At 42.7% G+C, this 27,902-nt stretch overlaps 1 protein-coding gene across 1 annotated transcript in view; it reads left to right on the top strand.

The window, feature by feature from the left end:
* The first annotated feature begins 1,552 nt into the window (after positions 1 to 1,552).
* Positions 1,553 to 27,902, top strand: part of NWD2 (NACHT and WD repeat domain containing 2) — a 265,622-nt gene continuing 239,272 nt past the window's right edge. Inside the window, exon 1 of the mRNA XM_049886375.1 lies at positions 1,553 to 2,831. Within this exon, the coding sequence (XP_049742332.1) occupies positions 2,681 to 2,831 (151 nt within the window). The 5' untranslated portion in view covers positions 1,553 to 2,680. The remainder of the gene's footprint in view (positions 2,832 to 27,902) is intronic.

Genomic DNA, 27,902 nt, shown 5'->3' with positions numbered 1-27,902 from the left:
CCGGAGCAAGGAAAGTAGGCCCTTGACAATCTGGGGACTCCTCAACAGTTCCTTATAAACAATACTGCCATCAGGTATAAAGTGGCCCTGGCTCCCTTCTCCAGTAGTAGATACTGTACGTTCATATAGGATGATAATGCAAAAAGTGCAGTATATCCTAACCTGTCCCTCAGCAACCAGCCTGTACCTCCTGGGACGCCAAAGGATCTTTCAGAGACACCCTTCCTGCTGGAGAAGGTTCCCACCTGGGAGGGATGAGGTTGGAAAAGGGGGAGGAGGTCATTTGTTAAAGGGAATGAACTGGACAAATACCTGAGTATGATCAGAGCTTCCTTTTATGGGTTGTATCAAAAACATCCCTAAGTCAGAACTGCTGTCTGCCCCCTTGCTTCTCTGGAGCAGAGAAAACCCAAAATCAAACCAGTTGCCGTGGAGTTGATTCCTGACTCATGGGAACCCCATGTGTGTCAGAGTAGAACGGTGTTCCATGCAGTTTTCAGGAGCAGATTTTTTGGAAACAAATGGCGAGGCCATGGTCTCTGGGTGGACTCAATTGACAACCTATCAGCAGACAAGTGCTTAACTTTGCACCACTCGAGAAAAGACAGCCTTAAAAACCTAGACAACCAACTCTTTCAAAGAGGTTACCCCAGAAAGCCTGTGCTAGAGGTGGGATGGGATAACAAAACAAACAGTCCATAGGACTTCACTGCCACCAGCAGGACCCAGAGGAAGTGCAGGTCTGGATGCAGCGAGAGACAGTCTGGAGTAGGAGACCCCAGGCAGGTAACAAAACAGGTGGCTGAGGTGACCTCACCTTGTGCTCACCCACCCCTTCTAGTCTAAAGGATTTGAAAACGCCCTTCTTCCTGCCTAAGCAGGTGTTCCCGCCCTAAAGCTCAGAATGACGGGTCTGGAGACAAAACTCCAGTTAAAGCTCAAGTTTCCCAACACTGCCCCCACCCTCCACTCCTTCCCCGACACACAAACACTCACAACACAACACAGTCACACTTTTATTCCCCAAAGTCCTTCTTAGTGTCCTGGAATTTCCAGTATTTCCATGGTTGCAGAGGTGTGTGGCCCGGAGTTGGCACTTTGACGCCTGGGTCCCTCTGCATTTCAAGTCAACCAGGTCCCCCACGCGTTCCACCTTGCGCCCGTACCCCGGGTTGCAGTTCTGCGTCTGCTCTGGCCACCCTCGATCAACGTCAGGGGGAGCTGACACACGCTTTGCACGGATTTAGAAAAGAGTGTGAAGTGTAGCACAAGAAGCTGTGGGCAGAGGCATATTAACCAGTAAACAAGGTGCGCACGGGTTTACTTGTGTTCACTTACTAAATCCGTAGTGCACAGGTGAAATTGTGCACTACAGATTAGTAAATAACCGCAAGCTCAAATGTACTTTGCTTATTGGGTAATCCGTCCCCGGCCATGAGTCAAGACCGACTCTGAGCCCCAGTACTTTCCGCCTCAATTAGCGATCACCCGCGCCTTGCCAGACGTTGCGCTGGGCGGCGCTCCGGGGAGCCCCGGAGTCGCCGGGCCCAGGCGCGCCCGGGGCGGCTCGGGGCTTCCGGCATCCTTGCGGCCGGCCGGCCCGGAGCCGCTGCACCCGGGGAGCGGCCAGGTAACGAGCCTCGGCGGGGGCAGAACGAACCCCAGCGAGGCTGAGAGGCCCGGTGGGCTCCCCGCGGAGAGTGTCTCCCGGGAAGCTTCTGCGACCACGCGGCGAGGAGCACGTGAGAGGCGCCGCTTCGTTATAAAAACCCCGCTCGGCCGCGCGTGAGGAACTAGCGAAGCGGCAGGACGCGGTCCCCTCCGCCAGGAGAGAGGGGGTGACGGTGACCTTCCCTCCAGGACCGCCGACCCCGTCCCCACTTTCGAAGGTTCAGACCCTCGGGCGCCGGTCTCGGGGCGTGCGTCTAACTTTGAGGCCGGATTCCCTGCACTTCGGCAAAAGGGCGCAAACGGCTGGACGCGTGGATTCCCGAAAATGCTCAGGGCTTTTTTAACCTTTAGGAGTTGGTGGGGGAACAGCAGAAATCTCAGGCTAATTTACTGATTGCTCTTCACTTAGGAGGCAGCCACGAGCGGTCGGGTTTGTCCCCGGAGGAGCTCCGGAGGCACCTGGGAAGCCCCGAAGGCCTCGCCCTCCCCTTCCCCCACTCCCCGCCGCCCTTCAAAGCCGCCAGTTATCCCGGCGCCACGCCCAGCACCTGCAGATAAACTCGGACGCCTTTCGCAGATAAAGTTTGGTCTTCTCTCCTCGCCCACTCAGTCCCCGCCACCTGGCAGCCCCCTCCTCCCGCTGAAGGCGCGGGCGGGGACATGGCCGCGGGTTCGGCTGCCGGCACCGGCGCTTCCCGGCGCAAACGGGAGCCGCACGCGTAGCTGCCGCCACGCTGACCTCCCGCTCCCGTCGGCTGCTGCGCTGAGCCCCTGCGGCGAGCCAAGGCGGACGCACAGAGGGGCAGGAGGCGGCGGCGACAGGGGGCCGTATGGCCGCTCCCCGCTGGCTGGTGGAGCGCGCCAGGGAGCTCGCCGGCGGCGCTTCGGGCTCGGAGCAGCTCTGAGGCACGCCGCCTGCGGGGATCGACCTAGTCGTTCCGCGAGTCGCGGGCAGGAACCCGAGGAGCAGGAATAGGAACCCGGCGGCGACTGTTCCTCCCAGAGGGCGATGTGGCCGGCCGGAGCGGGCACTAAGCTGCCCTGTCCCCGGGACTCTGCGCTTCGGCGGGCAGCTTTCTCCGGGAACCTCACCGCCCTGCCTTCTCACCTCGTGCCCGCCGGCCGCAGCGTCCGGGTCTTCATCAGCGCCAACCCTGAAGGTAAGTCACTCGCTCGGGCGGGTTTGTCCGTCTGCCCTTTTGTCAGTCCGCGCAGCGGGAACCGGCGAGTGTGCCAGTTGCACAGTGCGGTGCGCCTTGCGTTCTCTGCGCTCGATTCCTCCGCCAAAGCCATGGTTACCTGAGCGCGTGGGAATTTTATTGAAACCGTTTTCATTCGCCCCTTTTCTCATCCCCTTTGCCTGCTGACATCCCCTAGGATACCCATTCTCGCCCCCTGGGTGGCTCCCCGGGTCAGCTAAGAGAAGTCCGGGGAATTAGCAGGCGCTTTCTCAAAGCTCCATCCGGCCCCCCTTCCCTTTTTTTTTAAAGCAGTTTCTTCTCTGAGCTTATCGAAAATGCATATAGTAGCTCCTCTCGCTTTGGACTCTACTGCATATTTGAGAATGGGGCTCCCAGCATTGTCATTTGTTCCGGCCGGGGCGAGGTGACCGAGGGGTTGGTTCCCTGAGACTCGCCTCTTGAGACTGCGACGGTACCCTTTGCCTTTGGGAGCCCAGGAGACGCTTGTTAACTAAGGGGCTGCGAGGATGAGGGGAAACAGGCTGTGGGGTCCTAGGACAAGCTGGCGCTCAGCCCAGTGCAGGTTTCGCGGTGGAGCGCCCAGGATGAGATCATCTCCGCAGTAGGATCCCCGAGCTTGATCTCCCAGGTCTAGAACCTGGCCTACTCAACCGTCTTCTTTGCTTCAGGCCGCGCATCTAGTAGGCGCTCAATGAAAACTTGTTGATTTGTTGAATTCACAAATCAGAGCAGCTGTGCTCTGGGTGCTTAATTCCTTGCTCGTCACTGTCTTCGGTTCTCTTTCCTGATAACTTTCATTCGCAGTAGGTGAAAAAAAAGTAGGATGCATTTGACTCCAAAAAACCAAACCCAGTGCCATTGAGTCGAATCCAACTCATAGTTGTTGACCTATAGGACAGGGTAGAACTGCCCCGCAGTTTCTTAGGAGCGCCTGGTGGATTCAAACTGCTGACCCTTTGGTTAGCAGCCGTAGCACTTAACCACTGCGCCAGCAGGGTTTCCCCTACATTGGACTACCCAGTGCTGTCGAGTCGATTCTGACTCATTTGACTAGGGGCTGGAAAAAACTGCAGGAATTGCTCTTTTCTAGGAAAAAAAAATGTTCGCCTGAACAGGAGTTCACAGCTGACAGAAATAGAGGTGGGAAATCTAAGACTACGGTCGCTATGAGTCTGAATGGACTCGATGGCAACGGGTTGGATGGTTTGTTTTTTGAGTCAAGCCTTGGGCTAATTAAAAAAAAAAAAAGTACAGAAAAATATAGCCAGAACGTTTGTACTCAGTCCTTGGATAGAATTTGAAAACTCAGGACTCTGGTTGCTTATAAAAAGCATTCAGAGAAGACCCACAAAAATAACTTTCTATATATTTACCTTTTCAAAGACAAACACATTCTGGCAGGGAGATAGGGGACAGAGTGAAATAGGTCACACATTAATTAGTATTGGAAGGACTGTAGACTTTTGAGGGAAGGCATAACCCTGCTTTTATCAGTATACAACTGACTTCCAGGGAATTTAATAATTAAGAGAGGTTTTTAGGAATCTATTGTGGTGGGGTTTTTTATTGTGGTGGTGTTAGGTGCTGTTGAGTTGGTTCTAACTCATAAAGACCCTGTGTACAACAGAACAAAACAGTGCCCAGTCTTGTGCCATCCTCACAATCATTGGTATGTTTGAGCCCAAGTAAACTATAGTGCACTTTAAAAAATAATTTTACCTTAAGTATGTCTTCTAGGATTTGTACTTAAATATGAATCAGAATCGACTGGATGGTAACTAATACCACTGTGGTTAAAGAAAACATAATCAAGCTTATGCAGCTCATTTAAGGAAATCTGCAACTTAATTTTTCAACATTGTTTTTAAAATATTACTAAACATTTTAAAGTGCTTGAGATAATTGTTAGAAAAATGTTTAATTAACCTTTAAAATTTCAGTTCTCCTGAGCTTAGGAAATGTCTTATGAGAACTATTTAAATGTGCTGTTGCAAAGCCAGCTATCTTTTTCTTTAAATGGGTTGCTTCTAAAATACAGTGCAGTAAAGTCTCTTAATAACAGCATCATTAGTTAATTTTTCCTTGCTTTACATTTGAAATTTAGAGGATAAAAACTGATGAATTTAAATTGAGTCAGCTTAATATTGAATTACCTAACATGGACAAGAATGTGTGATTGGACAAATTCTCTAGTTTCTTTTGAAGTAAACGCTTTAGCCTATATTAATCTTAGAAATGCAATTAGGAAGGAGAAGCCGATCATGTCTTCTGGTAACTGTTCTGAACAGGTTCCACATTGATCTCCAAAGCACAGAATATGAAGCTTACCTGGAAGTTTCAATAGGGGCAGGACCTCAAACTGGAGAGCCAAGTGTATATTGACCAGGAAAGATGGAGCTGGGCATTTTTTAGTGCTCTGAACGTGAAGCCTCGCAGTCTTGGTAAATGGTCTGTCAGAGGCAGCCATTTACCTTGGGATCTTTATGGATGCAATTTCAGGAAGCAAGTGGTTGTGTTTTGCTATGATCCAATATTAGATTCTTGGCCAACACTGAAGAGCCACTCCACTGTCAAATTAATACAAACAGCATTATCTCATGCTTTCCTTTGCAAACGGAAATCCAATTTATGCTCTAAATAAAAGCTTCTTTGTGTTGAACTCACAGCAGTACTTTTAAGAATCCAGGAAGGCTCTCACTTAAATTATTGTTTTAATAGGCATTGCTTTAAAAGGCTTGTATGAAATTTCTCCTTCAGTAATAGAAGTAATACCTGTCTTTAGAGTGGAAAATGACTTTCCCACATATTAGCTCATTCAATATTTTAATTTTTAATTCCATCTTCAAAAAAAACCCTGTGGGGGTAGTGGAGCAAGGGGTGTTCTCTCTCTCTCAAAGAAAACTAAGGCTACATGAGGTTAAGCTGCTTATCTGAATTCAATAGCAGAGTGAAATAGGGTGGAGCCTGCAGGACGCTCAAAACACCCCTCTTGGGACTCTTTGGCCAGCCCAGCCTACTGTGCCAGGTTTCTGTGAAGCATCTTACACCCACATGGACAAGAGAATAAGCTGGATATCACCAGTAGGTGCTTGAAGTCTGAAAGCCAAAAGATGCTGAATAGCAGGGAAGGAACATGGTGGCCCGTTTTATTCACAGTAAGAGGTAGCCCTAGGAACATTAAAGGAAATTTCAGAAAGTGCTGGACACTAATGGACACATTCCTGTCCATAAGTCTATATACATCTGACCAGTCCCCACCTCATGGAAGACAAACTGGAGAAAAATCAGCTTGCTTACCTAGGCAAGAAGTGGAAAAATATGCATCAAGAAATTCATGTGAAACTTATGAATAGTCTTCACCATTGTTCTTCCTACCTTCTCTACAATGCTCATTATTTCCAGGGCTCCCTATTCTTTCTTTTTTAATGAGTAATTGGGGAAAAAAAAATACAGTTAAGCACAGCGAAAATACACACAGACATGCACACTCACACAGCCTAATAGCTGATTCAGTATCCCAAAAACATCTTTAAAAATTACGAGTGTTAAAGGAGAATATACTGTTAGGCTGAATATACTGTTAGACAGCTATTTTATTATAAATATGCATAAAAATTTTATAATACATGAATGTCAAAATTTTAGTAGCTATATCTTCCCAGTCCTTGAGTGAACATTATTCAGGCAGGAGAGAGTGTTGGATACAGTACGGATTTGGAAGCCAGACTGCCTAGGCTTGAATCCTGAGTCTACCATTTAATGCAGCGATCCCTTGAGGGAGTTGCTTAGGCAGTTTGTACCTCAGTTTCCCAATCTGAAAATGAGGACATAAGTAGGACCTGCCTCACAGGGTTGTTAAGTGGATAAAATATGCTAATAGATGAAAAGCGCTTAGAACAGTGCCAGGCCTGTTGTTGTTACTAGGCGGCATTGAGACAGTTCCAACTCATAGTGACCCACATACAGCAGAATAAAACACTGCCCACAGTCGTTGCCATTCTTGGACCCATTGTTGGCAGCTACTGTGTCAGTCCATCTCATTGAAAGTCTTCCTCTTTCGATGACCCTCTACTTTACCAAGCGTGATGTCCTTCTCTAGGGACTGGTCCCTCCTGATAACATGTCGAAAGTATGTGAGAGTCTTGCTATCCTTTTTTCTAAGGAGCATTCTGGCTGTGCTTCTCCAAGACAAATTTGTTTGCTCTTCTGGCCAAACCCAACTCCATTGCTGTCAAATCTATTCCTACTCATAGCGATCCTATAGGATGGAGTAGAACTGCCCCATAGTGTTTCCAAGGAGCAGCTGGTAGATTCGAACTGCCGACCTCTTGGTTAACAACCTGAGTTCTTAACCACTGTGCCACCAGGGCTCTGTTCTTCTGGCAGTCCATGGTACATTCAATATTCCTCACCAACACCATAATTCAAACACATTGATTCTTTGGTTTTCCTTATTCATTGTTCAGCCTTCCTATACATATGAAAATACATATGAGGTGATTGAAAATATCATGGCTTGGGTCAGGCACAGCTTAGTCCTCAAAATGACATCTTTGCTCTTTAACACTTTTAAAGAGATCTTTTGCAGCAGATTTTTCCAATGCAATATGTCATTTGATTTCTTGACCGCTACTTCTGTGGGCGTTGATTGTGGATCCAAGTAAAATGAAATTTTTGACAACTTCAATATTTTCTCCATTTATCATGATGTTGCTTATTGATCTAGTTGTGAGGATCTTTGTTTTCTTTATAGTGAGGTATAATCCATACTGAAGGCTGAAGTCTTTGATCTTCAATGAGTACTTCCAGTCCTCTTCACTTTAAACAAGCGAGGTTTTGTCTTCGGCATATTGCAGATTGTTAATGAGTCTTTTTCCAGTTCTTCATATAGTCTAGCTTCTCCAATTATGTGCTCAGTGTATAGATTGAATAAGTATGGTGAAAGGATACAACCCTGACACACACCTTTCTTGACTTTAAACCGTGCAGAATCCCTTTGTTCTGTTGGAACAACTGCCTGTTGATCTATCTACAGGTTCCTTGTGAGCACAATTAAGTGTTCTGGAATTACCATTCTTCTCAGTGTTATCCATAATTTGTTATGATCCACACAGTCCAGTGCCTTTGTATAGTCAATAAAACACAGGTAAACATCTTTCTAGTATTCTCTGCTCTCAGCCAGGATCCATCTGACATCAGCATTGATATCGCTTGTTCCATGAACTCTTCTGAATCCAGCTTGAATTTCTTGCAGTTCCCTGTAGATGTACTACTGCAACTGTTTTTGAATGATCTTCAGCAAAATTTTATTTATGCGTGATATTAATGATATTGTTCGATAATTTCTGCATTCATTTGGATCACCTTTCTTTGGTATGGGCGCTTGTATGAATCTCTTCCAGTCAGCTGGCCAGATAGGTGTCTTCCACATTTCTTGGGATAGACAAGTGAGTGTGTCCAGTGTTACATCCGTTTGTTGAAACGCCTCAACTGGTGTTCCATCAATTCCTGGAGTCTCGTTTTTTGCCAGTATCTTCAGGGAAACTTGGACTTCTTCCTTCAGTACAATCAGTTCTTCATCATATGCTACCTCTTGAAATTGTTGAATATCGACCAATTCTTTTTGGTACAGTGACTGTTTATTTCTTCCATCTTCTTTTGATGCTTCCTTTGTTGTTCAATATTTTGCCATATTTTTATTTGCTGTCAAGCTCAATTTCCAACTCATAGTGACCCTAGAAGACAGGTTAGAGCTGTCTCATGGGGTTTCCAAGGATGTGAGTTTTACAGAAGCGAACTGCTACATCTTTCTCCTGCAGAGCAGTTGGTGGGTTTAAACCACTGACCTTTTGGTTAGCAGCAGAGTGCTTAACCACTGCACCACCAGGGCTTCTTATTTTACCCATAGAATTCTTCAGTATTGCAATTCGAGGCTTGAATGACTCGGACACTTGGTGTACTATAGGCAGATACATCATGACTTTACATTTTAATAAGTCATATAGGTTGTTTTGAATTCTTGTTACACTGTAACATTGACAACATTTGCCATTTTAAAAGGTGCTTGGAAGTTTGTATTTCATTTCTCTTCTAGTCTATTGGTGTGTATCAGCCCACCCAAAACTTTAGTGTCTTAAAACAACAATTTATTTCTCATAACTCTTTCGGTTGGGCATTCAGGCTGGGCTTGGCTGGGTACTTCTAGTCCAGAGGAAATTGGCTGGAGCCACTCATTCAGCTGCATTCAACTGGTACCTAGGCTAAGCTGGACTGGGTTGGGAGGTTCAAGAAGGCCACAGTCATATGTTTGGCATCTCACATTCTTCCACGAGGCCATTCTTTCTCCAGCTTTTTTTTTTTTTTTTTTGTCATTCAGAAGTCTAGTCCAGGCTTCATTATAGGGAGCTGGCTTTTTGAGAGAAAGGAAGTGGAAGCCACCAGGCCCCTTAAGGCCTGGCCTTAGAAGGCCCAGAATGTTACTTTTGCAGCAGTCTATTGACAAGTCTTAAGGCTAGCCTAGATAGAATGAGAGGCTAAATAGACTCCAGCTCTTGCTGTTCTGAGAGGTGTGTGCATATAAGGAGTGGAGGAATTAATGGCGGCAACTTTGGAAACAACCATCAACCAACTAGTTGCTGTTGAGTTGATTCCAATTCATATCAACTCCATGTGCATGTCAGAGTAAAACTGTGCTGCACAGGAATTTCAGTGCCTTATTTTTTGGAAGTAAATTGCCAGGACTTTCTTCTGAGAGGCCCCTGGGTGGATTTGAACCACTGATCTTGTGTGCATTAACCGAGTTGCACCGAGGAACTCCAGAAACAACCACAAACCCCCAATTATATTGTGCAGTTTCTTTGACCTTTGTCATAATTAGATTAAATGAGATAATGCACACAAAGTGTATACTCCTATGCCTTGGCACATAGGAAATGCTCAACAAGTCTTTTTTGATGATAAAGGAGGAGTTGTTGAGAATTGAGTGACTCAGCAAATAACAGCCTTCCTCCCCTCCCAGGGTCTGAATTCACTGAGAAAAAAAGACAAAGGAGTTTGTAGATAGGAGATCAGAATATCAACACTTGTAGTGATGAAGATGTAATGAAGAACGGTTTTGTGCTTCCTGATACTAAATACCAGAATTTGATATTTGTCCACCCACTCAGTGGCAGTGGTGAGCCTCCAGAAACCTACTCTCGTGTGACCTTCCCCATAAAACATTGAGCTTAACCCATGTTCCCTGTGAACAAGTAAGTCAGTTCCCAAGGGGACAAAATGAGTAGGTGGATGAATCCTGCCTGCTTTATTCTCCCCCCACACATTCTGGGAAGGTGAGCGAGGAGGAGAAGAGAGTTCAGCAGTCTTTAGCTCCAAAAGAATCCTTTGGATTGGGAGAAGGGCACCTCCATTAACATGAATACTTATTTCAGTTTTAACATTTGTATATAGTGGAATCCTTTAATTATCCAGGACGTGTTAAATTTAATTACTTAAATTGGATACCTGTTTTTAAATAGCCCAAATTATATTATAGCCAAATATTTAATATCAAGAAAAGTAGACAATGAACTATAACGGCATGAAAGATAATAGCAAGAACTACATACAGATACTAGTATCAGAACGCTTTTGTAAGGTAAGTGCTTAGCAGGGCCTTGGGAAGAGTCACTTCTTCACTCCAGAAGTAATAAATTGGTTTAAAAACTTAAGTTTTGGGGTGGATGGATTCGCAGCAATAGATAATTGAAACAAAACACAAACTCGCAAACATCTTTTAAAATGGGAAACGATGTAATGCCTCCAGAGGAAAGTAACTGGATTGATAAAGTAAGCTTAAAGTTCTTTTACACTCAAAAAAGTATTTTAAGCTTTGCTTTTAATGGCCATCTGATTTATATAAATGCAGAACTTGTTGGTGGCTGAAAATATATGTGTTATCCTGTATAATCAATGTAGAAGAATACAACCCTCTGCTGTTGAGTTGATTCTGACTCATAGCGACCCTATAGGACAGTAGAACTGCCCCCAAGAGTTTCCAAGGAGCACCTGGTGGATTTGAACTGCCGACCTTTTGGTTAGCAGGCATAGCTCTTAACCAGTATGCCAGCAGGGTTTCCATGTAGAAGAATGGGTCATGATATTAAAGACATACCCCTGTATCACCTCTTCAGAGCTTTTGCTTCCATTGTATTTTTTGTTGGAAAACTGAGCAGGATTCATTCTGCAAATTAAAATATTTTGGCTAATGTCTTATTATAAAAATGAGTTATGGGATAAAAAGTTAATGAAAGAATGAAAAACGGTGGCTTTAGATGCAATTCAAAGAGAACAATACCCCCTTCTAGTGAAAGACTTTCTTGAAATCTCATTTTCAATCTGAATTATTTCAAAGATGTCCACATGAGCACCCTAGAAACAAAGATTAAAGCACAGGTGTCAGGTGTCTTATTCCAAGAGTGATTAAGGAATCTAACTCAGAAATGAAACTGTAAAATTGAAAGGGTATCCTTCATAATGCTTAATCTAATCCATTATGTACAGTGTCATTCAGAGAGATTCATGCCACTGAATATATTTCTTTCAGATTTTATTCCAAGCATCAGCTGCAGTATTTATTAGATACCCATGGTGTACAACCAAACTTCTAATTGGTTAGTATAGAGAGTTACAAAGGAAGAGATGTGCACTGCTGTCCTTATTCTTTATACTCATACATCTAGGAAGCAGGATAAATACAACTACCAAAAATACAAGCACCATAGTTTTCAGAGGGATGTTTACATGCTACGGTCAATTCACTGCAATAATTGGAATCAAATTGTCATATCTGGTATCCCAGTCAGGGATGAGCTGGTCATATTTAGCCAAATGGGAAAAACTGAGATGGATCAGATCTAATAAATAGACTTGTCTTCTGTAGTGGGGAACAGATCCAGCTGTAGGTAATGAGAACAAGTCCAGGTTCTTGATCAGGACACATTTTTTGAAGAGAGAGCATTTGGTACCAGAGAGCCTAATAGGACCTGCCGGGCTTCCCCACAAGTGACCAAAACATACATTGAAATTTATTTAATTTCCCTGAGTGATGAACTCCCAGGAGTTTAGTCAGAAATAAATAGGGCAAGTATAGAGCATGAAGGTGAAATGGGAGCTTGGGCATAAGACCCTATGTATGGGAGGCAGAGAGTAGAAGCTAGGGCCTGGCAAAGGCAAAGCAGGGTTCGGACCCCCTAGTCATAAAGTGGGACTGAATACCTGGTATAAGGTACAAGTCTGCTTTTGGGATTAGAGCCCAAGCCCAGGGCTAGAAGAGCTATCTGAGTGATTTAACCCTGAGTCCCTAATATTGGGATATAAGTAATTCTAAACATTCCCTGGCTGAAGTTATTATTGGGCCCAGGAACTGGGAACAGCTAGCACTATAGATGGTACAAGGTATGGCTCCAGGTATATCAGAGAATGGATGCAGGCTGCACAGCAGGAAGGGTTCTTCAGTAAAAATAAGGAATCTGGAATGACGTTTGAAAGATAAAAACCATTGCCTTCGAGTGGATTTCGTCTCATAGCAACCCTATAGGATAGGGTAGAACTGCCCCATAGGGCTTCCAAGGAGAAGCTGGTGGAGTCGAACTGCTGACCTTTTGGTTAGCAGCCTAAGTGCATAACCACTGTACCACCTTGAATGATAAGTCTTAATTGTCATTGTTGAAGAAGAGGAGATATTCTAGAGAGCGGGAATAATATAAATCCCTGAAATCAGGTGAATCTCATTTTGAGATCAGTAACAGCTGCCTGGGGTATTTTGTAGAGAACGATGTGGGGCCATGGTCTAGGCTCAGTGGGAGAGAGAGCAGTGATTGATTACTAATGTCTGCTGCGGGTGAAGAACAGTGTACATTCATATTCCTGCAGTGTGTTTGTGACTGTAAGCATTGTGGGGTAGAGGAATGGGGTGATGTAAACAATAAAGAGGGAGAAAACTTTTGTTTTGCTTGGCCAAAGCAGAGAGGACAAGCCAGTGTAATATAGGAAAGTTTTGCCCAAGAAATACCTGGAGAGAAATGGTCTTGCCCAAAATGACGGAACTGGTAGAATAACAGCTTTCTAAAGGGAGAAAAATGTGTTGAAACTGTTAAATAGAAAATCTACTTGGCATGAGGGTAGAAACTCCATACTAGTTAGTTGCTAAGCAAAGAATTCACTTCAGCAGATCACACTCAGTTGACGATATTCTGGAAAACTAATTAAAATGGAATTCAGAAACTACTGAGGTCACTGTGTAATAAAAAGATGTAAAGTTAACTGAAGCTTTCAAATGTTAACAAAGAAACTGCTGAGAAGGCATGAAAATAGAAAGTCCTGTTAAACCAAGGTTTTTCATTCAGAAACAAATAGTATGTATACAAAAGCAATTGCAATTAAAAATAGGAGAATATGTAGGATAAATGAAGAAGATATCCATTATCTTCTGTGCTCTAAGAAGACACTATTTAGATATATTTATCTGCAAAGTCATGAGGGAGGGAGAGCATTCATAAGTTGAGGAATTTCTCAATTTAATAAAATCATCACTGAACTGGGAATCTTAAGGTTGCAGGAGTTTGACATCATGGACCTGAGCATTTTGGGGCACTCCTCCCACTGAGATTGTGGATCCAAGCAAAATGAAATTCTTGACAACATCAATCTTTTCTCCATTTATCATAGTCCATTTCTGAGGATTTTTGTTTTCTTTATGTTGAGGTATAATCTGTACTGAATGCTGTGGTCTATGATCTTCGTCAATAAGTGCTTCAAGTCCTCTTCACTTTCAGCAGGCAAGGGCCAATAAACAATATCATGATAAAAGGAGAAAAGATTGAAGTTGTCAGAGATTTCATTTTCCTTGGATCCATATTCAGCGCCCATGGAAGCAGCAGTCAAGAAATCAGACGATGTGTTACGTTGGGCAAATCTGCTGCAAGACATGTCTTTAAAGTGTTAGAAAGCAAAGATATCACTTTGAGGACTAACATGCGTCTGACCCAAGCCATAGTGTTTTCATTCGCCTCATATGCATGTGAAAGCTGAAGAATGAATAAGGAAGATTGAAGAAGAATTGATGTCTTTGAATTGTGGTATTGGCTAGGAATATTGACTATACCGTGGACTGCCAAAAGACTATACAAATCTATCTTGAAAGAAGTACAACTAGAATGTTCTTTGGAAGCAAGGATGGTGAGACTTTGTTATCAGGAGGGACCAGCCCCTGGAAAAGGACATCATGCTTAGTAAAATAAAGGGTCAGAGAAAAAGGGGAAGACCCTCAATGAGATGGATTGACACAGTTGCTGTAGCGGTGGGCTCAAACATAGCAATGATTGTGAGAATGCCACAGGACCAGGCATTGTTTAGTTCTGTTGTACCCAGGGTCACTATGAGTAAGAACTGATTGGACAGCACCTAACAACAACCACCCATTGAGAGTTGGTATCCGTGATTTCTCCCCTTACCTCTGGGTTCTATGACTGCTTTGGCCAGTAAAATACAAAAGAAGTGGCACTGTGCCAGCTATTTTTTGCTCATACCTTGATAAATTGGCCATTACTACTTTCTGTTTCATGAATTGCTTGTTGTTGGAACTCAGCCACCCCATGGAGAGACCTCTGTGGAGAAGAGCCAAAAGCCACCACCACCTTTCCAGCAAGGAGAGTGAGCAGTCTTGGAAGTGGATCCTCCCACATATAGCTGAGCTGTCCCAGCTGATGCTGAGTAGAGCAGAAACTAGCCTTCCCCACCTTACACTATCCTAATTGCAGATTCAAGGGTAAAATAAATGATTATTGTTGTTTTAAGCCACCGATTTTGGTTTGCTGTACTTCATTATTGTTGTTAGTTGCTATCAAGTCAGCTCTGACTTGTGGCGACCCCATGCATAACAGAATGAGATGTTGCCTGGTCCTGCACCATTTTATCCTAACAGGACTTTGTTGTGATTCATAAAGATTTTATTGACTAATTTTATGAAGAAGAGCACCAAGCCTTTCTTCCTAGTCTTAGTCTGGAAGCACTGCTGAATCCTGTCCACCATGAGCAACCCTCCAGGTATTTGAAATACCAATTGCATAGCTTCCAGAATCATAGCAACATGCGAGCCACCACAGTACAACAACAATCTGAAAGATTGGTGGTGGTATGCAGTAATACATTGACAAAATTAGGAAGATAAAACAAATGCATTACAAATGCATATTGTGTACTGGCTAAGACTAAAGAATTTGAAGACTCGATCTGTATTTAAATCTCACTTCTGCCACTTAGAAGATTTTGTATAAGCCTGGGAAGCATCAAAAGAAGATGAAAGGAGAGGGCGGGGCCAAGATGGCGGACTAGGTGGATGCTACCGCGGATCCCTCTTGCAACAAAGACTCGGAAAAACAAGTGAATCGATCACATACATAACAATCAACGAACCCTGAACAACAAACACAGATTTAGAGATGGAGAACGAACAAATACAGGGAGGCAGCGATTGTTTTCAGAGCCTGGAGCCCGCGTACCAGTCAGGTGACCTTCAGCGCCCGATTTGGGGCAAAGCCCAGGGGGGCAGACGGCACAAACAAGGGGCCTAGCCCTAGCCCCCGAACTCATTCCGGGAGGGGGCCCAGCTGGTTCACGCTGCGGCATGGCGGCGCAGCCGGTGGGAGAAGTCCCCGGGAGGCAGTGACTGGCCTTGGAGCGGGGAGAGCAGCGTCCCAGCTGTGGAGCCGTCCCACCAGGATTTTGGTGGGGCGTGGGCGCGGGGAGCAGCTCCACCCCCCTGAACTGACCCCGGGGGGGGGCCCAGCCGGTTCGCGTGGGCGGCGTGGCAACGCAGCCGGTGGGAGAAGTCCCCGGGAGACAGTGACGGGTCTTGGAGCGGGGAGAGTGGTGTCCCAGCCAGGACACGCGGTCGCGGTGCAGGCACGGGGAGCTGCTCCGCTCGCCTGAGCTGACCCAGGAGGGGAGCCCAGCCAGTTCTCTGAGACGGTGCGGCGACGCGGTAGGCGGGACGGGGAATCCCCAGGAGGCAGCGACTGATTTTGCAGTCGGGAGTGCACCGTCCCAGGCTTGCAGCGGAGGATCTGACCGTGACTCCAGTGGGCCAGACCCCCCGGGGGCAATCTCCACACAGCCAGCACACATAGGCGACGCGCCCCGTGAAAATCTCAGATATAATAGTCATTCCAAGCAAGACAAGCAACTCTGGCTATATTCTGAGGTGCTACTCTCCTATCTCTCTGATCCTTCCCCCACCCTCCCCAGGCGGCTTCATTAACATCCGAATAGCCTGAGCCAGAGGGAGAACTCTGATAGGGATCTGACTGCATTTTTTTTTTAGAGGATTTTCTGGAAAAACTAGTTTCCCAGTGATGGCTCGGAGACAACAATCCATATCAAACCACTTAAAGAAGCAGACCATGACAGCTTCTCCAACCCCCCAAACAAAAGAATCAAAATCTTTCCCAAATGAAGATACAATCCTGGAATTATCAGATACAGAATATAAAAAACTAATTTACAGAATGCTTAAAGACATCACAAACAAAATAAGACAAACTGCAGAAAAAGCCAAGGAACACACTGATAAAACTGTTGAAGAACTCAAAAAGATTATTCAAGAACATAGTGGAAAAATTAATAAGTTGCAAGAATCCATAGAGAGACAGCATGTAGAAATCCAAAACATTAACAATAAAATTATAGAATTAGAGAACACAATAGGAAGTCAGAGGAGCAGACTCGAGCAATTAGAATGCAGACTGGGACAGCTGGAGGACCAGGGAATTAACACCAACATAGCTGAAAAAAAATCAGATAAAAGAATTAAAAAAAATGAAGAAACCCTAAGAATCATGTGGGACTCTATCAAGAAGGATAACTTGCGAGTGATTGGAGTCCCAGAACAGGGAGGGGGGACAGAAAACACAGAGAAAATAGTTGAAGAACTCCTGACAGAAAACTTCCCTGACATCATGAAAGACGAAAGGATATCTATCCAAGATGCTCATCGAACCCCATTTAAGATTGATCCAAAAAGAAAAACACCAAGACATATTATCATCAAACTCACCAAAACCAAAGAAAAACAGAAAATTTTAAAAGCAGCCAGGGAGAAAAGAAAGGTTTCCTTCAAGGGAGAATCTAAGTTCAGACTACTCAGCAGAAACCATGCAGGCAAGAAGGGAATGGGATGACATATACAGAGCACTGAAGGAGAAAAACTGCCAGCCAAGGATCATATATCCAGCAAAACTCTCTCTGAAATATGAAGGCGAAATTAAGATATTTACAGATAAACACAAGTTTAGAGAATTTGCAAAAACCAAACCAAAGCTACAAGAAATACTAAAGGATATTGTTTGGTCAGAAAACCAATAATATCAGATACCAGCACAACACAAGGTCACAAAACAGAATGTCCTGATATCAACTCAAATAGGGAAATCTCAAAAACAAACAAATTAAGATTAATTAAAAAAAAAAAATACACGTAACAGGGAATCATAGAAGTCAATAGGTAAAAGATCACAATAATCAAAAAGAGGGACTAAATACAGGAGGCATTGAACTGCCAGATGGAGAGTGATACAAGGCGATATAGAACAATACAAGTTAGGTTTTTACTTAGAAAAATAGGGGTAAATAATAAGGTAACCACAAAAAGGTATAACAACTCTATAACTCAAGATAAAAACCAAGAAAAACATAACGACTCAACTAACATAAAGTCAAGCACTATGAAAATGAGGATCTCACAATTTACTAAGAAAAACGTCTCAGCACAAAAAAGTATGTGGAAAAATGAAGTTGCCAACAACACACATGAAAAGGCATCAAAATGACAACACTAAAAACTTATTTATCTATAATTACACTGAATGTAAATGGACTAAATGCACCAATAAAGAGACAGAGAGTCACAGACTGGATAAAGAAACATGATCCATCTATATGCTGCCTACAAGAGACACACCTTAGACTTAGAGACACAAACTAAAACTCAAAGGATGGAAAAAAATATATCAAGCAAACAATAAGCAAAAAAGAAGAGGAGTAGCAATATTAATTTCTGACAAAATAGACTTTAGACTTGAATCCACCACAAAGGATAAAGAAGGACACTATATAATGATAAAAGGGACAATTGATCAGGAAGACATAACCATATTAAATATTTATGCACCCAATGACAGGGCTGCAAGATACATAAATCAAATTTTAACAGAATTGAAAAGTGAGATAGACACCTCCACAGTTATAGTAGGAGACTTCAACACACCACTTTCGGAGAAGGACGGGACACCCAGTAAGAAGCTCAATAGAGACACGGAAGACCTACTTACAACAATCAACCAACTTGACCTCATTGACTTATACAGAACTCTCCACCCAACTGCAGCAAAGTATACTTTTTTTTCTAGTGCACATGGAACATTCTCTAGAATAGACCACATATTAGGTCATAAAACAAATCTCTGCAGAGTCCAAAGCATCGAAATATTACAAAGCATCTTCTCAGACCACACAGCAATAAAACTAGAAATCAGTAACAGAAAAACTAGGGAAAAGAAACCAAATACTTGGAAACTGAACAATACCCTCCTGAAAAAAGACTGGGTTATAGAAGACATCAAGGAGGGAATAAGGAAATTCATAGAATGCAACGAGAATGAAAATACTTCCTATCAAAACCTCTGGGACACAGCAAAAGCAGTGCTCAGAGGCCAATTTATATCGATAAATGCACACATACAAAAAGAAGAAAGAGCCAAAATCAGAGAACTGTCCCTACAACTTGAACAAATAGAAAGTGAGCAACAAAAGAACCCATCAGGTACCAGAAGAAAACAAATAATAAAAATTAGAGCTGAACTAAATGAATTAGAGAACAGAAAAACAATTGAAAGAATTAACAAAGCCAAAAGCTGGTTATTTGAAAAAATTAACAAAATTGATAAACCATTGGCTAGACTCACTAAAGAAATACAGGAAAGGAAACAAATAACCCGAATGAGAAACGAGAAGGACCACATCACAACAGAACCAAATGAAATTAAAAGAATCATTTCAGATTATTATGAAAAATTGTACTCTAACAAATTTGAAAACCTAGAAGAAATGGATGAATTCCTAGAAAAACACTACCTACCTAAACTAACACATTCAGAAGCAGAACAACTAAATAGACCCATAACAAAAAAAGAAATTGAAACGGTAATCAAAAAACTTCCAACAAAAAAAAGCCCTGGCCCGGACAGCTTCACTGCAGAGTTCTACCAAACTTTCAGAGAAGAGTTAACACCACTACTACTGAAGGTATTCCAAAGCATAGAAAATGATGGAATACTACCCAACTCATTCTATGAAGCCACCATCTCCCTGATACCAAAACCAGGTAAAGACATTACAAAAAAAGAAAATTATAGACTTATATCCCTCATGAACATAGATGCAAAAATCCTCAACAAAATTCTAGTCAATAGAATCCAACAACACATCAAAAAAATAATTCACCCTGATCAAGTGGGATTTATACCAGGTATGCAAGGCTGGTTTAATATCAGAAAAACCATTAATGTAATCCACCACATAAATAAAACAAAAGACAAAAACCACATGATCTTATCAATTGATGCAGAAAAGGCATTTGACAAAGTCCAACATCCATTTATGATAAAAACTCTCAGCAAAATAGGAATTGAAGGAAAATTCCTCAACATAATAAAGGGCATCTATGCAAAGCCAACAGCCAATATCACTCTAAATGGAGAGAACCTGAAAGCATTTCCATTGAGAACGGGAACCAGACAAGGATGCCCTTTATCACCGCTCTTATTCAACATTGTACTTGAAGTCCTAGCAAGGGCAATTAGGCTAGACAAAGAAATAAAGGGTATCCGGATTGGCAAGGAAGAAGTAAAGTTATCACTATTTGCAGATGACATGATCTTATACACAGAAAACCCTAAGGAATCCTCCAGAAAACTACTGAAACTAATAGAAGAGTTTGGCAGTCTCAGGTTATAAAATAAACATACAAAAATCACTTGGATTCCTCTACATCAACAAAAAGAACACCGAAGAGGAAATAACCAAATCAGTACCATTCACGGTAGCCCCCAAGAAGATAAAATACTTAGGAATAAATCTTACCAAGGATGTAAAAGACCTATACAAAGAAAACTACAAAGCTCTACTACAAGAAATTCAAAAGGACATACTTAAGTGGAAAAACATACCCTGCTCATGGATAGGAAGACTTAACATAGTAAAAATGTCTATTCTACCAAAAGCCATCTATACATTTAACGCACTTCCGATCCAAATTCCAATGTCATATTTTAAGGGGATAGAGAAACAAATCACCAATTTCATATGGAAGGGAAAGAAGCCCCGGATAAGCAAAGCATTACTGAAAAAGAAGAAGAAAGTGGGAGGCCTCACTCTACCTGATTTCAGAACCTATTATACAGCCACAGTAGTCAAAACAGCCTGGTACTGGTACAACAACAGGCACATAGACCAATGGAACAGAATTGAGAACCCAGATATAAATCCATCCACGTATGAGCAGCTGATATTTGACAAAGGCCCAGTGTCAGTAAATTGGGGAAAAGATAGTCTTTTTAACAAATGGTGCTGGCATAACTGGATATCCATTTGCAAAAGAATGAAACAGGACCCATACCTCACACCATGCACAAAAACTAACTCCAAGTGGATCAAAGACCTAAACATAAAGACTAAAACGATAAAGATCATGGAAGAAAAAATAGGGACAACCCTAGGAGCCCTAATACAAGGCATAAACAGAATACAAAACATTACCAAAAATGATGAAGAGAGACCTGATAACTGGGAGCTCCTAAAAATCAAACATCTATGCTCATCTAAAGACTTCACCAAAAGAGTAAAAAGACCACCTACAGACTGGGGAAGAATTTTCAGCTATGACATCTCAGACCAGCGCTTGATCTCTAAAATCTACATGATTCTGTCAAAACTCAACCACAAAAAGACAAACAACCCAATCAAGAAGTGGGCAAAGGATATGAACACACATTTCACTAAAGAAGATATTGAGGCCGCCAACAGACACATGAGAAAATGCTCTCGATCATTAGCCATTAGAGAAATGCAAATTACAACTACGATGAGATTCCATCTCAGTCCAACAAGGCTGGCATTAATCCAAAAAACACAAAATAATAAATGTTGGAGAGGCTGTGAAGAGATTGGAACTCTTATACACTGCTGGTGGGAATGTAAAATGGTATAACCACTTTGGAAATCTATCTGGCATTATCTTAAACAGTTAGAAATAGAACTACCATACAACCCAGAAATCCCACTCCTCGGAATATACCCTAGAGATACAAGAGCCTTCACACAAACAGATATATGCACACCCATGTTTATTGCAGCACTGTTTACAATAGCAAAAAGCTGGAAGCAACCAAGGTGTCCATCAACGGATGAATGGGTAAATAAATTGTGGTATATTCACACAATGGAATACTACGCATCGATAAAGAACAGTGACGAATCTGTGAAACATTTCATAACATGGAGGAACCTGGAAGGCATTATGCTGAGCAAAATTAGTCAGAGGCAAAAGGACAAATATTGTATAAGACCACTATTATAAGATCTTGAGAAATAGTATAAACTGAGAAGAACACATACTTTTGTGGTTACGAAGGGGGAAGGGAGGGAGGGAGTGAGAGTGTTTTTTATTGATTAATCAGTAGATAAGAACTGCTTTGGGTGAAGGGAAAGACAACACTCAATACGTGGAAGGTCAGCTCAATTGGACTGGACCAAAAGCAAAGAAGTTTCCGGGATAAAATGAATGCTTCAAAGGTCAGCGGAGCAGGGGCGGGGGTCTGGGGAACAGGGTTTGAGGGGACTTCTAAGTCAATTGGCAAAATAATTCTATTATGAAAACATTCTGCATCCCACTTTGAAATGTGGCATCTGGGGTCTTAAATGCTAACAAGCGGCCATCTAAGATGCATCAATTGGTCTCAACCCACCTGGAGCAAAGGAAAATGAAGAACACCAAGGTCACACGACAACTAGGAGCCCAAGAGACAGAAAGGGCCACATGAACCAGAGACCTACATCATCCTGAGACCAGAAGAACTAGTTGGTGCCCGGCCACAATCGATGACTGCCCTGACAGGGAGCACAACAGAGAACTCCTGAGGGAACAGGAGATCAGTGGGATGCAGACCCCAAATTCTCATAAAAAGACCGTACTTAATTGTCTGACTGAGACTAGAGGAATCCCGGCGGCCATGCTCCCCAGACCTTCTGTCGGCACAGGACAGGAACCATCCCCGAAGACAACTCATCAGACATGAAAGGGACTGGTCAGCGGGTGGGAGAGAGATGCTGATGAAGAGTGAGCTAATTATATCAGGTAGACACTTGAGAGTGTGTTGGCAGCTCTTGTCTGGAGGGAGGATGGGAGGATAGAGAGAGAGGGAAGCTGGCAAAATTGTCACGAAAGGAGAGACTGAAAGGGCTGACTCAATAGGGGAAGAGCAGGTGGGAGTACGGAGTAAGATGTATGTAAACACATATGTAACAGACTGATTGGATTTGTAAACGTTCACTTGAAGCTTAGTAAAAGTTAATAATAAAAAAAAAAGAAGAAGAAGAAGATGAAAGGAATATACAGAATCACTGTACCGAAAAGAATTGGTCGACATTCAGCCATTTCAGAAGGTAACATATGACCAAGAGCCGATGGTATTGAAGGAACAAGTCCAGGCTTCACGGCAGGCATTGGTGAAAAACAAGGCTCCAGGAATTGATGGAATGCCGATTGAGATATTTCAACAAATGGATGCAGCACTAGAGGTGCTCACTCATCTATGCGAAGAATTTGGGAGACAGCTTCCTGGCCAACTGACTGGAAGACATAAATTTTTGTGCTCATTCCAAAGAAAGGTGGTCCAACGGAATGCGGAAATTATCAAACAATATCGTTAATATCACGTGTGAGTAAAATTTTGCTGAAGGTAATTAAAAAATGGTTGCAGCAGCACATTAACAGGGAACTGCCAGAAATTCAAGACAGATTCAGAAGAGTTCGTGGAACAAGGGATATAATTGCTGATGTCAGATGGATCCTGGCCAAAAGCAGAGAATACCAGAAAGATGTTTTACCTGTACTTCATTGAGTACACAAAGGCATTAGACTGTGTGGAGCATCACAAATTATGGATAACATTGCAAAGGATGGGAATTCCAGAACACTGAATTGTGCTCATCGGGAACCTGTGCATAAACTGAAAGGCAGTCATTTGAACAGAACAATGGAATGCTGTGTGGTTTAAAGTCAGGAAAAGGATGTTACTGAGTGAAAACCCCCAGATCTTGCTGGACATGACTTGTATTGGCCAGTAAACGAGAGACCAAGGTGGGAGAACAGGAAAGGCACATTTTATTTCATTGTACAAGGAAAAGGAGTCAGTTGGAGCTGCTGCTGCCAAGACTGTTCCCCAAGGGTGGACAGGCAGGTTACTTTTAAAGGGGTTTACAAGTAGGGAGTTCATACAAGTTATGTCAGCAACATTCTTAATCATACTATGCAGGTGCAATGGGGTTTACATATAACCTCTAAGCAAAAGCAGGATTCAAATGCAAAGCTTTGGGGGAGAGAGTCCAGCAAAGGAAACAGGATTTTTAATACAGCACTGTGCAGGGGAGGGGGGAAAGCCAGTCAAAGGAAACAGGATTTTTAATACAGCACTGTGGGGTCTATGTCTCAGGTATGCATCAGGCTTGTATCCTTTCACCATACTTAGTCTGTATGCTGAGCACATAATTTGAGAAGCTGGACTATATGAAGAAGAGCAGGGCATCAGGATTGGTGGAAGCCTCATTGACAACCTGCGATATACAGATGATACAACCTTGCTTGCTGAAAGTGAAGAGGGTTTGAAGCCCTTGCTGACGGAGATCAAAGACTATACAGCCTTCAATATGTCTTACACCTCAACATAAAACAAAAATCCTTGTATCTGGACCACTAAGCAACCTCGTGGTAAATGGAGAAAATACTGAAGTTGTCAGGGATTTTCATTTTATTGGGATTTACAGTGAATTCCTATGGAAGCAGCAGTCAAGCGGTCAGACAACATATTGAGTTGGTCAGATCTGCTGCAAAGACCTCTTTAAAGTGTTAAGAACAAAGATGTTACTTTGTGGACTAAAGTGTGCCTGATCCAAGCCATGGTATTTTCAATTGGTCACTCTGAGTGAAAACTGACTCAGTGGCACCTAAGAACAACAATAAACGTATTTAATCCCCTCAGTTTTCTTTCTAAAACTTGGGGATAATAGTAACTGTCTCACAGGATTGTTGTCAGAAACGAATGGAATACTGTATGTAAGCAGATAAAACAATGCGTGAAAAATAGCAAAGACTCAAAAATTTCAGGTCATGGTTTTCTAAAAAGAATGAGGAGATAAAGAAGAGTTACATGGGTTATAAAGGAATGAGAATGAAAGAAGTATAAGGGCTACAAGGGAATAAAAACTTGAACTTCTTTTTTGTAAATCATGGCATGGGTCGTTATTCCCAAGTTATACCACCTATGTAATCATACATGCTTTCATCAAGAGGAGACTACGTAAAAACACCGTATGTTTTTAAATGTTGCCTTGACATATAAAATATTAATTCAGCCCGAACTATGTGGTATTAAGTTAATAAGTTTCATCTCTAAGTAATAGGCCCATTAAAGTGCAGTTAAGAAATCAAATGACGTATTGCACTGGAAAAATCTGCTGCAAAAATCTCTTTAAAGTGCTAAAAAGCAAAGATGTCGCTTTTATGACTGAAGTACACCTGACCCAAGCATGGTCTTTTCAGTTGCCTCATGTGTACTCAAAACCTGGACGAGGAAAAAAGCCGACAGAGGAAAAATTGATACATTTGAATTATGGTGTTGGTAAAGAATATGGAAATACGGACTGCCAGAAGAACAGTGGATTGACATGGTGGCTGCAAGAATGAGCTCAAGCGTAACAACGATTGTGAGGGCGGTGCAGAACCAGGCAACATTTTGTTCTTTTGTACATAGGGATGGTATGAGTGAGAACTGACTCAATGGCACCTAAAAGCAACCACAAACAGATCAGTCTTAGAAGAAATACCCCCAGGATTCGCCTTAGAAGCAAGGATAGAGAGACTTCACCTTGCTTACTTTGGACATGCCATCAGAAAAGACCAATCACTAGAGAAGGACAACATGTTTGGTAGAGTAGGAGGTCAATGAAAACAAGCAAAACCCCCAGTGAGATGGATTGACACAATATAGCCTCAACAATGGGCTCAAACATATCAAAGATCATGGAGGTGGTACAGGACCGGATGTTTCGTTCTTTTATACATAAGGTCACCATGAGTTAGAGCCAACTCTACAGCACCTAACAACAGTAAATAATAGAGCATAAACTACTTATAACTTATTTTCAAACAAATTATCTGGTGCGCGCGCGCACACACACACACACGAGACCTCTCTTGAAACCATAGGTAACTAGCAGATTTTCAATAAAATGATATAAGGCAGAATAAAATGTTAGCACTTCCACTATTTAATATACCCGCTGCCATCAGTCAATTCCGACTCATAATGACCTTGCAAGACAGTAGAACTGCCCTATAGGCCTTTCAAGGCTATAAATCTTTTTTTTTTTTTCCTCAAAGTTTATAGAACAAACTAGTTTATCATTAAAGAGTACACATACTATTTTATGACATTGGTTAACAACCCCATGACATGTCAACACTCTCACTTCTCAAACTTCGGTTCCCTATTACCAGCTTTCCTGTCCCCTCCTGCCTTCTAGTCCTTGCCCTGGGCTGGTGTGCCTCTTTAGTCTCGTTTTGTTTTATGGGCCTGTCTAATCTTTGGCTGAAGGGCGAACCTCGGGAGGCACTTCATCACTGAGCTAAAAGGGTGTCCGGGAGCCATACTCTCAGGGTTTTTCCAGTCTCTGTCAGGCCAGTAAATCTGGTCTTTTTTTGTGTGTGTGTGAGGTAGAATTTTGTACTGTATTTTTCTCCAGCTCTGTCCAGAACCTTTATTGTGATCCCTGTCAGAGCAGTTGGTGGTGATAGCCAGGTACCGTATAGTTGCGCTGGACTCAGTCTGGTGGAGGCTGTGGTAGATGTGGTCCATTAGTCCTTTGGACTGATCCTTCGCTTGTATACTTTTCTTCATTCTTCCTTGCTCCCGAAGGGGTGAGACCAGTGGAGCATCTTAGATGGCCACTTATAGGCTTTTGAGACCCCAGATGCTACTCATCAAAGTAGGATATAGAACATTTTCTTTATAAGCTATGTTATGCCAGTCAAGGTAGATGTTCCCTGAGACCATGGTCCCCACAGTTCTGCCCAGCAATTTGGTTCCTCAGGGAGTTTTTTATGGAGCTTACATAACCTTGTCAAGGCTATAAGTTTTTATGGAAGCAGACTGTCAAACATCTTTCTTCCACACAGTGGCTGGTGAGTTCGAACCACTGACCTTTTGGTTAACTTACTGTGACACTAGTACTCTTTACCATTTAATATAAGATGTGCTCACATTTTACACTAAAAGTCATAATTTCTTTCACACATGAAGAATCCCTTTATTGTTGCTTTAAATCTACATAAAAGTTCATGTATCATTTTTCCAGGTCTTGTTCATTGTTCAGACCTTGACGTTCTTGCCACAGATGTCCAAAGAGCGTGTGGTGCCAGTATTTATGTGGGAAGGACCACTCTTGATGAAAATGATCAATCACTTACGTATGCTTGAAAAACTACTTAATTCCAAGACAAATGTGGTCATTGCTAAGTGGTTATGAGGGTAAGATGACCCAGCTCTTTTTTTAAGTTGGTAATTCTCATTGTGTGCTTATAGTGATTATTGTAAGCCCAATCATATTGAGAAAATAATGTAGGTGTCTCCATAGATTTTGGCAGAGGGCAGAGAAAGGGGTATGAAGAGAAGGGAGAAGAATGTATTAAGTGAGCCAGGGCACAGATCAGAGGTAGGTGGATAACTTGAATCTGAGTTGATCATTCATTTGTTCATTGATTCTGCCTTGCAAATTGAAGTAGAATGGAATGAGGGCAAAGGCTGTGGCATCCAGGAGTTTTGAAGGAAACAGTTTTTGGTTTTGTTTTCAAGTTTGGAGTTTGGTGCTCCTTGAAAAGGCTGGATATTTAGATGTCCAGCCCCTCTAGGGGCATGGAAAGCAGGGCATTGTCAGCTGGGTAGAGGAGGGCCATGAGCCTGCCATCCTGCCTTTACCTGCTGTGATTATTTGAAGAGAGGGAAATTTAGAGCTTGGCTAAATGCTCTGGTTCTTTGACTGAGATTCTCTAATTTGAAATGTATTCATTGGCTTTTATGTTCGTGGTATAATCATTTGTTTTTGTTTTGCCTTAGCTTTTTTCCCTTTGAAAATTTAGAGTCTGTCTCAACTATATCAAAAGGAACAAAGGTTTTTTACTTTTGCCAATATCACAAATAGGGTCAAAAAAAAATATTCTGGAGGCAGCTCAGTGGGTGTGTAAGCATGGGGTTACCCTTTTAACACTTTCCTGACTTCACAATGTGTATGTAAATTTCCTCTCTGCCAGCTCCAGCCCTGTGTAGGGAACTGGTGGCTCAGATTTCAGTGGTCTGAGTTTTATTTGATACCAGAGCATCTGAGAATCAGAAAACCAGAAACCCTAATTACAGCACTGCCAAATGTTCACTTGCTGGTGTGACCTGGGGCACGTTCTGGAACTGAGTCTCAGAGTAATCCCTGGCTTGTGTACCTTTCAGAGTGGTAAAGATCAGCTTAACTCTGATGAAGTTATACAAATGGTGAGCCCTACCTGGAAGCATGCATACGGACCTCAAACATACCAATGGTCACGAAGATGGTACAGGACTGGCAGTGTTTCACCATGAATCAGAGCTGACTCAAAGGCTATTAACAACAATA

Source organism: Elephas maximus, chromosome 5 (assembly GCF_024166365.1).
Source record: "Elephas maximus indicus isolate mEleMax1 chromosome 5, mEleMax1 primary haplotype, whole genome shotgun sequence".
Taxonomy (NCBI): domain Eukaryota; kingdom Metazoa; phylum Chordata; class Mammalia; order Proboscidea; family Elephantidae; genus Elephas; species Elephas maximus.
Note: the sequence above shows the minus strand (reverse complement) of the source record. Positions and strands in the feature narration are given on the sequence as shown.